The 12,612-nt window shown below is 36.8% G+C and overlaps 1 protein-coding gene across 12 annotated transcripts in view; it reads right to left on the bottom strand.

Moving 5' to 3' along the window:
* si:ch211-285f17.1 (sickle tail protein homolog) overlaps positions 1-12,612 on the bottom strand; it is a 156,493-nt gene that overhangs the window by 17,208 nt on the left and 126,673 nt on the right. For 11 of the 12 annotated variants that reach the window (XM_051098851.1, XM_051098847.1, XM_051098850.1 and 8 more), the window contains 5 exons: positions 6,924-7,672; positions 3,727-3,831; positions 3,342-3,391; positions 1,601-1,764; positions 1,056-1,231 (listed from right to left, as the gene is read on the bottom strand). In XM_051098851.1, the coding sequence (XP_050954808.1) occupies positions 1,056-1,231; positions 1,601-1,764; positions 3,342-3,391; positions 3,727-3,831; positions 6,924-7,672 (1,244 nt within the window). The remainder of the gene's footprint in view (positions 1-1,055; positions 1,232-1,600; positions 1,765-3,341; positions 3,392-3,726; positions 3,832-6,923; positions 7,673-12,612) is intronic. The other variant, XM_051098849.1, reaches the window with a different exon arrangement.

The raw sequence follows: 12,612 nt of genomic DNA, 5'->3' as shown, positions 1-12,612 counted from the left end.
TCCTCTATTCTTATTAGAGGGTTTGTTTAATGAGGAATAAATATGTGTGGAACATTGGAGTATAAATATCTAAAGTATTTTGTTTATAGGAATATATTATTTCCCAATATATATATATTTCTCAGATTGGTTTACTGAGGTGGTGAGCTATGTGTATGTGTGTGTATGTAATTTTTTTATTTATTTTGTTTTGTTTGTTTTCCCTTTCTATTCTTTGTCTTGTTCTTCTGTTTGATTTTATGTTATGTACATAATGTTTGAAAATTGAATAAACATATCGAAAATTGAATAAACAAAAAAAAAAAAAAAAAATCTTACTGTTCAAGAACTTTTGTACAAGCGCTAACAGAAATATAAAATATAAATCTAAAGCATCAAGCAAGCAGTTTTACACTTCACACTTTAACTTTAACTTTAAATCGGTCTGCGTTTTTTTTTTTTTTTTTTTTCATTTTTAAACAATTTTTACGTAATGATGCATTCTAGTACACTCATCTTAGGTTCCAAAAAATGAAAACTAAACATCACAGTTTATGTTAAAATTAAATATGTTCCACATCATATTAAATTTATCATTATATAAATAATGTGTAATTTGGTTTATAAGATGAGGCAGTTTGCTAATTCCACATTTTTACATCTCCTTTCACAAAAAGGAGGATGTTTTTTGATGCCACATTCCTCAGCTGCCACATGTGTAAAAGTCAAACTGTCCTTGTTGGCTCAACGCTCACAGGCACCCGCAGATCTCTGCTGACTATGCACTGGCATAAAACCAACGAAAACAGAGTGTTAATGCCGCCCCTGATCTCTGCCTAGTGTTAATTCCCACTGAGTTCAGTTTTGCATGTTTAAAGCTCTCTGGAGATCACGCTTGTTAACCAGTTAAATTAAAGTGGGATTTAATTACGGTTTACATGCAGCAGGGCGGACAGGACTATAATGAGTTAAAAGAGGAGTTGTAATGAATCGTATGAAGAATAATTTAGAATAAAAGGCATTTGTTTGCCCACAGGAAAGTGAATTTCAGATTCCACTGAGTGTGTGTGTCGTACCCTAGCTGGGTGAGAACTCTTTCCTGCATGCTGAGATATCGGTGTCTCTCTTCCTCCACCAGTGTCCTCTGTTTCTGTGTCGGATCATCCTGTCTTCTCAGCATTTCAGCAAGCTTCACACTGATCTCTTGCTCCGCACGTTTTATCTGAGCACGCACACACTCCTGATTCTGAAGCTGAAAACAGACAAGACCATTTACGTTTACTCACTTTAATGTGTCCTTGCTAAATAAAGGTATTAATTGCTTAAAAACATCTTACGGACCCCCAAACTTTTGAAATGTAGTGTGTTATAATGATTTTAAATGTAAAAACTGTCAAATAATTAATATAAATGTAAAGAAAAAATGATTTTAAGATTCATCAGATTCAGTACACATTATTTTTAAGCCCTTGTTTAACATTTACTTTCAGCTGATATAACCAAAGCAGCGCAAGTGAAAAAAAAAACGAACATTAAGACACCCGTTGAACAAATATGTGGCAAAAATGTATATTATAACTGCAGATTTCTCATTATGTTCACTGATTTGCAATTTAATTACCTGTAGTTGTCTCATGTGTTGCAGTTGGAGGCGGAGCTCAGAGACATTCTTTCTGAACAGGTGAAGGTTAAGATGCAAAGGGGTGGGGCCTAGTGGTGGTGTAGGGGCGGGGCTATGCTCAGGAGGTGCTGCAGCAACTTTTGGTGCTAATATTGGAGAACCTCCTAAAAAAAACAAAAAACACACAAAACATGACCGTCATTATGCAAACATAAATAAATGCATAGTTATGCAACCAGGCTGCTGTAAATAATGTGCCAGGTTTTATAGATTTTAATAATTCAAAAAGGTTTCTTATCTTTGTATAGCTCAAGAACTTGTGCAGTTGATTTAATATTTAAATGTCTAAACAAAAATATATTCACATATACTGGCCCTAAGTTCAAAGAGATGTGATTTTTGTTGCTGTACCCATATTTGACCATAACATTTGGCAAGACTGCATTTCAAACTCCACTGAGCGTAAGTGAAAAACAAAATACAGCAATTCAGGTCAGTTCTTGCAAAAGTACATATTTATGTGAGTGCGCAAGACAGCGTGTAGACATGTTTGTTCTGTTGCGGCTTATGTTGTTTGAGTGACTCACTCTCTGTGTTCGCATTAGCGTGTATGTGTGGAAAGAGTGGGAAAACATGTGGCAGGCTGCATTTGTGAGTGACAGATGTGTGGGAGAGATCGAATTTTTGGGGTGCACAAGAGCCACGGCATTACAATCTGTTGCAGTGAGCGCCACCATACACACACACACACACACACACACACACAAACAGTCGACCAATATTGATTTTTTGATGGCCGATGCAAATATTTCAGAGAGCAGGCTGGCCAATACCCGATATATATGATATAACATTATTTAATTTAAAGGGATAGTTCACCCAAAAATGAAAATTGTGTCATTAATTACTCACCATCATGTTGTTCCAAACCTGTAAGACATTAGAAGACAAACGAAGATGTTTTCAATTAAATCCGATGTATAGACAGCAACGCAACTGACACGATCAAGGCCCCAAAAAGTAGTAGGGACATTGTTATAATAGTCCATGTGACATCAGTCGTTCAATTGTAATGTTATAAAGCTACCCCCCCCAAAGAAAATGACTTTATTCAACAATTTCTTCACTTCCGTGTCAGTCTTTCATATGACGTTCACTACAGTACCATGATCACTGATGTCACACAGACTTTTTTAACGATGTCCTTACTATTTTCTGGGCCTTGCATGTGGTATTTGCATTGCTGTTTATGCAGGGTTAGAAAGCTCTCGGATTCATCAAAAATATCTTAATTTGTGTTCTTAAGATGAACAAAGGTCTTACGGGTTTGGAACAACATAAGGATGAGTAATTGATGACAGAATTTTCATTTATTGGTGAACAATCTCTTAAAATATCATAAAAACAAATGCATAATTGCTGGAATAAAATTGTATTTTACAAAATATTTACTAAATTGGAAATTATTTGAAAATGACAAAAATAACTTGAACTTGATATAAAAAAAGAATACTGTGTAATAAACAAATTTATACTTCTTGATTCTGTAAGGGCAATCAGTAATCTGGTAAGTCTGTGAGAGTGAAATTAAATGTTTATTAGATATTCAAAGACTTGTTTTCATTATACAAACGCATATTTGTTGACAGAAGATATAATACTATGGCTTCTGTGATATATAAAGGTTGACCACTACAAACAAACATGAGGTTTGGGGTAGTAATGGAAAGAAGAAATTTACCTGTGCTAGATGTGCTGTGAGCCGGTGATCCGGACTTTACTTGTTTCTCACTGAAAAAAAAAAAATGGAGGAGATATCAAATGATTGAATGCACATATGCACTCATATACACGCAAAATCAATCTACAAACACTTGAAGTTAGTTTGTGTTACACAAGCATTGCCATTCATACAGGCACTGGTTACAGTGAGAATGAGTCAATTTTAGTTCATGCACAGTTAGTAGTAATCTAATCCACCACGTTTTTTTTTTTTTTTTCCAAACACACAGTGTTTGATTACCACCACCATTAATCCACCACAGTCCTCCTACTTTCTTTTCTTACTTCATTCGGGAAACGATGTGATATTCTGGGAACTACATTACCCAGCCTGCCCTGCTTACCTGGGGTGTTCCTTGTTGCTGTTAGTGCTGTGGCTCTTTAAGAGAGCATGCTGCACAAGACCAGTCAGACTGGCTATTTGCTCCTCCATGGCCTTCATTCTCTCTCTGCAGAGAGATAGAGCATATTGCACGCTTACTACTGATGGGGTGTGTGTGGGGACGGACGAAGGGGGAAAAATTTAAATAACATTGGGACTACTATGTACCTCATGGGATGGCCTAATTATCTAAGGCCATTTTACTCACCATTGATAAAAAGGCACCATTGATAAAAAGATCTGGTTAATATAGCATTTTGGCTGAAATATCTGTTTTTCATACTGTACTTTATAATGTTTGATTTGATTAATGTAATGTATTTACATAAAAAATTTCCATTTATCGGTTACTATTGGTTATTGACTATAACATGAAAATAATTATCAGCTCATTGGCATCAAGTGGAATACTTGCTTTATCACTTACAGTTTTTATACACACTACTATTTAAAACTTTGCGGTCTGTAAGATATACTGATTTATTTTTAGAGAAATTAATACGTTCATTTAGCAAGATTGCAATAAACTGATCAAAAGTGACAGTGAAGACATTTCAAATATTACAGAAGATTGCCATTTCAAATAAATTCTGTTCTTTTGAACTTTCTATTCATCAAAAATCCTGCAAAAAAAGTAAATAAATAAAGATCAACATATAGTGCCATACATAAAGTGGGAATTTTATGTAAAACTGCACAGAAAAAACAACCTAAAGTAAAAAAGAAAAAAAACTATTCACCACATTTAAATCATAAAAGACGGCCTTGATTCAAGGTCAACCCTAACTACAAAAAGCAGTAAGCGAAAGGGAGTATGAACTGGACTCCTGTCTATGATCTTTGTAGCATATACAAACACACACAATAAATCACAAACATTAACTGGTCAAATGATGATTAACTAAAGTCTTTTTTTAATGCTAAACTGCCCATTTGTCCTTTCTCTGAAAATACACACACTGAGCCACTATTTCTTTGCTCTACAAGATAATGTTAGAAACATCTGGCCTGCATGTGCTCTGCCCTTTAAAAACAGTTTAGCATGTTGACTCTGTGTATTGACTGTTCTCAGCTAGCGAGTACATCGCCAAGCACAATAAATCTGCCTTGCAAGGCACAGACAAACATAAAGGGTACGATTAAGTCCACTTAACCAACACAGTAAAACAAAGCAGACTGAATTACAGTTCAAAGTCTTTTTCTGAGTTACTTAAGGCTGTATTCTTGAAAACAAACCCGGCAAGACATTTACATGAACATAACTAGGGATATGCTAGACTAGTCGAATGTCCACTTAGAAGGTGAAGAAGTACTGACTTAATAAAACAGAAAAGTTTTACGTAGTCTATATAATGTCAAATTAAGCTTGCTTATAGGTTTTTTATACTACCAGTGATGAGGGACAATACCAGAATGAAATATCATACCAGTTTAAAAAGTAAACATTGTAAATGAAACTTACTTGCTTATAATAGACTATTGAGTTTCTACTTATCGGAGCTGCACGGCCTATTGATTCAGCCGTTTTTTATATACAGTATATGTCTATATCTGCAAACATTATGTGAACACTTACGTTTATGTACAATGATCATAATGCAATTCAGTATGGGGTTTGACTGTTGGATTCATAGATTAAGTAGGTTATTTCAAATGAATCGCTTATATAGACTATTTATTGACTCACTTCTGGGGGTTTGTTAGAGTAGCTGCCTAGTCAGCTACAAAATTGCCATTTAAACACACATCTAATAACAGCTGCTAGTAGATGAGATGTTGATGTGTTTTGGATGCAGTTAGGGAATGCCATGATGCAGTGGAAGACAACAAACCGATGCAGAGTTAGAATACGAACATATCACGGATGCTGATGTATACTGGGATGTTGGCAACCTGGTCTCATGACGAAAACGTACCTGTGGAAACGTTTTTGTGAGACGCGAAATACATACCAATAACTACATATCACTGTAGTTTCTAACACAAATGTCCACTGAGTGGCACTAAAAGAGTGTTCTTTTTTTCCCCCGGAACAGATTAATGTAAATATGGTACCTTTTATGCTGAAGGTTAGATGGTATACAGATGCAACTACTGGACACGCGCATATTAATATAGTGTAATTTTTGTCACATTGTACAACAATAATTTGGTGTAGACTACGGCTGTCGCTAATGATTATTTTGGTAATCAGTCGATTATTCTGACGATTAATCGAGTAATCAGATAATTAAAATTATTTTTTTTTAGTAAAAAAATAGACCTAAGTAAGCCTTTAAAATGCTATTGCATTTACATTTACTATTGCTGCGTTTACACTAGTGCATTTTCGTTTAAAAACTTTTGCTACGGTTACGCCTATTGTTTACACTACTCAAACGTTTTTAACCCTCGAAAACAGAGACTTTTGAAAACCCTGCAGACCCTGTTTTAGTTTGCGGGTTCGAGTCCCAGGTCCGGCAGGGATTGAAGGTGGGGGAAGTGAATAACCGCAGCGATAGCAATATGGCTGCCCACTGCTCCGGGTGTGTATTCACTGTGTGTGTGTGTGTTCACTGTTGTGTGTGTGCACTTGGATGGGTTAAATGCAGAGCATAAATTCCGAGTATGGGTCACCATACTTGGCCTCACGTCACGTTACGTCCTTTCCTTTTAAAAGGACCAAAACGGAGACTTTTGAAATGCCATTTTAAAATGAAAAAGCACCGAGACGCTCCACATATTTAAATGATAACAACTTGTTTAGCAGCATTTACTGTGAAAGCAGCCACTCTGACGCACACATAGGTAACCTACACGCATGTGAATAATTAAAGCGTATATATTAAACCAGCATCACATATTTATTTAATTATATTGTACCATTTGCGATTTTTTAATCGCATTATACTATTACGATTTTTAAATGGGTTACATCCGGAAAGTGAAACATATGGAGCTGTAATCATAACTGTGTATGAAACGATTACAAGTGCTCACAGTTTTAGTGTTCATTTCTGTTGGAACCCACAGTGATATGTACTTACTGGTACGTATTTTGTGTCTTGTGAAAAAGGTCCCACAGGTACGTTTTTGCCATAAAACCAGGATGGATGTTGTAGATGGAAAGTTAGTTGTTTTCATGCTTAATATTCTCATTTGCTCTTAATAATGACTTACCGCGTCTGAGGGTCTGTTGAGGGGGCCAGAGGATTGTGAACCTGATGTTCAGGGGTGGCCGGGGACCCCATGCCACCCCTTGCTTTTACCATGGTATCCATAGCAAGAGGAGCCTCCTTCCTAAATGATTGTCTGATAGGTGATGCCCTCTCCAGAGTCATGGAACTCTGCGGTTGGACTGTGTGAATGTCGATCATTCGCATCTCACCCATCCGTTGTGGGGAAGGCGGTGGGGTTTTGGAGCCTAGCATGGGTAGCTGGCTATCCGTGTACTTCCTGCTTTTCTGTCTGTACAGTGAAGGATGGTCTGCGGGCTCCATGGGAACGCCGGGGTTACTGTAAGAGCGCATGGTGGCACGGTGGTAGTGGTCTACTGTATCAGGGGGCAGTGCGTGGTGATGTAACATATAGGGGTCAGCATAATGACTTTCGGCTCTGGCAGGCAGCGACATGCTCTTTGCCGCTACGTCCTCATCAGGTTTGACATCGCGCCGCTCGAGGATGGCACTCGGACAGGGGGAGGATGCACGAGGAGGGGCGGGGAGTGTGTGTGTCGCTCGCTCACGTGGCATCGTTGCAACCCCACTGCCTGAGGTGCGTGGGCCGAAGGGGATACGGGATGGGGACGGGGGCATCGCATGAGGTGTGGTAGGGGACATGGAGCCCTGCATATGGGGTGGAGGAGGACCCATCGGCGGCTGCCGAAGAGGATGACCACTTGGTCCAGCGTACATCATCTCCCTGTGAACCTGAATGAGAGAGAAAAAAGAAACAAGATTTGACATTAAAACAGAGAAAACATTTTAAACATGAGAAACACAGCTGAATTAATAAAGCTTAAATCAGTGAAAGCTGGTTTGCTGGTCTTGGTTGGTCTTTTAGACATCTTTGAAAAGACATAAAGCTGAGTAATATTGACAGAATTGTAATTTTTCTGTAAACTATCCCTTTAAGGCTGGTTTAAGATGTATATAAGGAATATATATATAAGGAATATATATATATATATTCCTTATATACATTTTAAACAAAACAACAAAACAACAAAATATATTCAAATATGTGATGTGAAGATAAAAAAAGTGACTGATATTTGGTAAATGGCTTATGTAGCAAAATAAAATAAAACAAAACCAAATAAAATAATAAAATAAATAAAATAAAATAAAATAAAATAAAATAAAATATATTTTTTTATATTATTTCTGACATTTTTTCTCTGACATATTTCTACATTTAGAACCATAATGTAATTGCAAAAAAAGGAAATTAGAGAATAAAACACTACTAAAAACAACCAAATGCTTCAAAATTACACTTTGCATGTTATTTAAAGTTAAATGCCAGTGTTATTTTAGTATTATTTGTTACTGTAGTATTATTAATATTTTGAGTTTGCTTTTATTTTAAAGGTTTTTATTTTCATTTTAGTAATTTTGTTATCTGCTCTTGTTTTTTGTGTTGTTTTTCTTTTCTTTTTCGTAAATATTTCTATTTAGCTTATATTGATTATGATTTCAGTTGTAATTTTGGTAATTTCAGTACTTTAATATCATAAAGCTGACAGGGCAACATTTCTAATTTTCAACATTTCTAATTGTCATTCTAACATTGAACTTTTTGTGTTTTTCGTCTAATATTTACATTTTATTTCAACTTTATTTTATTAAACAAACTGATTTTGTAATAGTTTTAGTTTAAACTAACAATAACAACACCGATGAATACACACAAAAATGTGGTCCATGTGATCTTCAATGTTCTAGTTCAGAAAGTCTAGAAAGGCTTTTCTGTTCATTCATCGTAGTGAGAAAGAAGTGTTACATTTCCATCTCACATGTGAAATGAAAGGGCTGAAAGAAGTCAAAGAAAGAAACACTATGTGATCATGGTATTCAAGTTTTTTTTTTTTTTTTTTTTTTTTCAAAACTTCTGGTTGGATCAAATAATATGTCACTGTGCTCTGTCTAAATTCAGAGCACCTGCAATCTGGTTTTTAAACAGGCAGCACACATGGGCAGCCTGATCTGACCTGACCACCCAAGAAAGTCCCTCAGAGTAGACTAATCACACTAATACGCTTCAGATGGAAGCTCATATTTTGGAAAAACTGTGGGTGTGCACTGAGACATAGGTGGTCATTGTTCATATACAAACCACAATGTCATTAAAAAGCATACGTGTATATAGTATTGCATTAAACAGTATGCATCCATGAAGCTTTGCTACTGGTTTACCACAATCTACTAAAAACAAAAGATGGATAGATAAACTGCTGATAAACTGCATTTCATTCAGAAATAAGAAGAGGTAAACATAACAGATGGAGACAAGAAGAAAACAACAACATACGATGATTAAGACCACTTGAAAACAATTCTTCAGTTGGCTCTGCATCTGATAAGAAACTGCATACAACAAAAGTAAAAAATATGCTACTGAGATTTTAGATATGACCTGAGCGGATGAAAGACTTCCAATCAGTGCGCTTCAGAATGCAGAACTTCACGCCTGAGGATACTAGACAGACAAACTCAGATGTATCCGGCTCCAAACTCAGCAATGAGGAGCAACAGGAAAAACCATATGACTTGACAGATGAACGGGATTCAGAGAGAGCAAAAAAAAACTGGTTTAGAGTGAAACTAAATGTGTTATTTTTTTCGGTATGTAAAATGACAAACAAAACAGTCATTCAGACTTTTCCATCACCTTAGGCCCAATTTCACTAAGCACAAAGCCTTTACCAGTTACTTGTTTAAAGCAAAAGTACCAAGTCAAATCAAGTTTTATTTTAATTAGCATACACCTCAGAAGGTAGCTGCCTATGAAGGCAGTAAACAGTAAAACCGGTATTGTCTGTCCATGTCTGCTTCATTCAAAAAAAGAAAACAAACAAAGCAGAGACATACAGAAGAAACAGACAAGAACGCTCCTTTAAGTCAAAGAGCTTTGTAAAATAATAGAAAGGCGACAAAATGATGTTCCTTGGTTCATAGCATTGCCCTGCTTCTTTGAATCTCAAACAATGAGAGCATTGTGCTGGGGTGAGTCAGCATTCAGGCTACACCCAGAAAAGGTGAGACTTCCAAGTGTTTATCTGCCTCGGGACACCAGCATGCTATTTTGCGACGTCATATCACCATGGTGGTAAATTGCAGAAATAAATATGCAATTCACTTACCACCTTACCATTTCAAACATACATAGACAAACAAATATTAAATCCCATTTTCCACCAGAACCTGTCCAACACTTCCTGTCACTTCTCCAGTATTATGTTCACCAAGACTGCATTATCTGATCAAAAATACATTATAAACATTAATATATAATATATATATATATAACATAAACATATATTTTTAATATATTTTAAAGGAGACCTTTTATGCCTCTTTTCACAATATGTAATATAATTCTCAGGTGTCCCCAGAATGTGTCTGTGAAGCTTCAGCTCAAAATACCCTACAGGTCATTTATTATATCATTTTGAAAATGCCTATTTTGAGTAGAAGCAGAAACACGCTGTTTTAGTGCATGTCTCTTTAAATGCAAATAAGCTGCTGCTCCCCGCCCCCTTTTCCAGAATAGTGCTGTGCCTTTACGGTACATTCACACAGGGTGTCGGCGTCAGTGCTTAACGGAGGGCGTGGCTTGGTGCTGACACGACCGTTATAGTGACAGCAGCCAATCACATTACTTTTCTGGTGCTGCATGAACGCGATTGGCAATCTGATGTTGACGTTTGACGTCGCTCCATTCAAAGTAAACGAGAGGCATTGATTACTACTTCTGCTAAAAAACATCTGTTTGGTTTTGATTATCATGTCTATTGCACTGAAATCTTGTGTTTTAAACCATATTAGTTTAAAATTCTGATATACAGTTTTCTGGGCGCACATATCCGAAGCACACATACAGAAAACGGCTGCCACACGGCATGTGAGTTCTAAACCAAGTTTTCTTTCATGTCTTATTGCACTTAAACTGTCAAATACACACAAGCTTATGATAAAAGTGCACTTGAGGTATAAAAACAGTCGGCTATGTCTGTGAAGGTAAACAGCTGGGAAAGAAATCGCATGTTTATATTAGATCTGTGCGGCATGCAACAAAAAAAAATCCAAAATAAATCCACTTCCCTCTTGTCTCCCCTGAGACAGGGGCTCTAAATTGTGTTCGGTGCTCATCTGTGCAGCCAGTGACAGAACAGTTAGCATGCTTTGCTCACACTTTCACCATGGCAATAGAAGTGGTTCACCGTTGTCGCTTGCGAAAACACAATGGCAGCCCCGTGGGTGGAAACATGCAGAATAAGGGGCAGTAATATTATGATAAGATCTTTTCTATGTCATGGGGAGGGTGTTTTTTTCCAAGCTTGCAGCGAAAGGCTAACAAAAAAATGCCTGCGTTGTTCTTTTTCATGTTTTCTGGGTTGGTAGAGGCACCGGGGATCCGATTATAGCACTTAGCACTTGGAAAAAGTCAGATTATTTCTATACCAGGTTACATTTCTTATTTTCTAAAATTAAATTTAAAGTTTTAAGTTTCCATGTGCAACGTCTCCAAGATACTTGAAGATACCTCCCTGCAAAGCTGCAGTACATGTGAAAAGTTTTAGGACTAGTCATGCACTGCCTGTTGTCAGACTCCTTCTCATACAACAATCTCAGTGGGTTATTACAGTTAATAGCAAAAAGAATGTTTAGAAATGTAAACTGATACTTCCTACTGACATACTACAGTAAAAGATAAAATAACTTATCCAAAACCATTTTTTGTTGGTGACATACTAGAGGCGTAAGACTTTTGCACAGTGCTGTATATATACACCTCTACTTAAAGAGAGCCGAGAGCAGATTTGCTGGAGTTTGATACAGTGGAAGGCATAACAATCACCTCCAGATGTTACCTGAGCAACACTGTCTGAATAACATGAAAGTTCTTGCCTGTCTCAACCTCTCTGGCTTCTCATCTCTTCGTTTTCTCTGTGCATTACCTTAAAAGGTAGAGAATTTGCTGGAGGAAGGCTGACATGAAACATTAAACCTGTGATAAATAAAGAAATCAAAAGATGACGGAATGAGAACATTTGGTTTGAATTTGGCCCAAGAGGGATTAAAGACGAATTTTGATGCCCCCTTTTTTCCACTCATTTTCTGCTCCTCTTGCTTTCTCTTTCTTAGATAAATTGCCACAAGGCCTTGTTAAAACCTACAACTTGAAAGTTTAAGCGCAGGAAAAAAATTCTCTTGACACAGACCTGTGAGATGATCGATTTTAGACTTGCCCAAAAACATCTTAGATGTGAAATACAAAATGCACTGCATTTCTCCACTTTAGATGTATTCTAAGTAGGCAGTATTTAGCCAGAATGATCTGCAAATTGGACCAAACCTCATGCAGACAGTCAAAAGAGAGTTTGACCATGCAGAGAGCTGAATTAGCAGACTGCATTGGTTTTCATGGGTCTGTTTCAAATTAACAGTCGTCTGTAAACTTTGGTCAGTCACGCTGCACAATAATCCTCTTGCTGTTTTAACAGACTGGCACTGTGACACACACAGCTGCATGCTTGTGAGCTTAGACGTGTGTGCATGCAGGTACGGATACACAGATTTAAATCTGGATCTGTGCACTACAGTTACAACAATCTCATTAAATCATTTAAATTAAAACATGCTGG

This window comes from Labeo rohita, chromosome 24 (genome assembly GCF_022985175.1).
Source record: "Labeo rohita strain BAU-BD-2019 chromosome 24, IGBB_LRoh.1.0, whole genome shotgun sequence".
NCBI classification, from domain to species: Eukaryota; Metazoa; Chordata; class Actinopteri; order Cypriniformes; family Cyprinidae; genus Labeo; species Labeo rohita.
The sequence above is the reverse complement of the archived record's forward strand: the minus strand, read 5'-3'. Positions and strand labels throughout refer to the sequence as shown.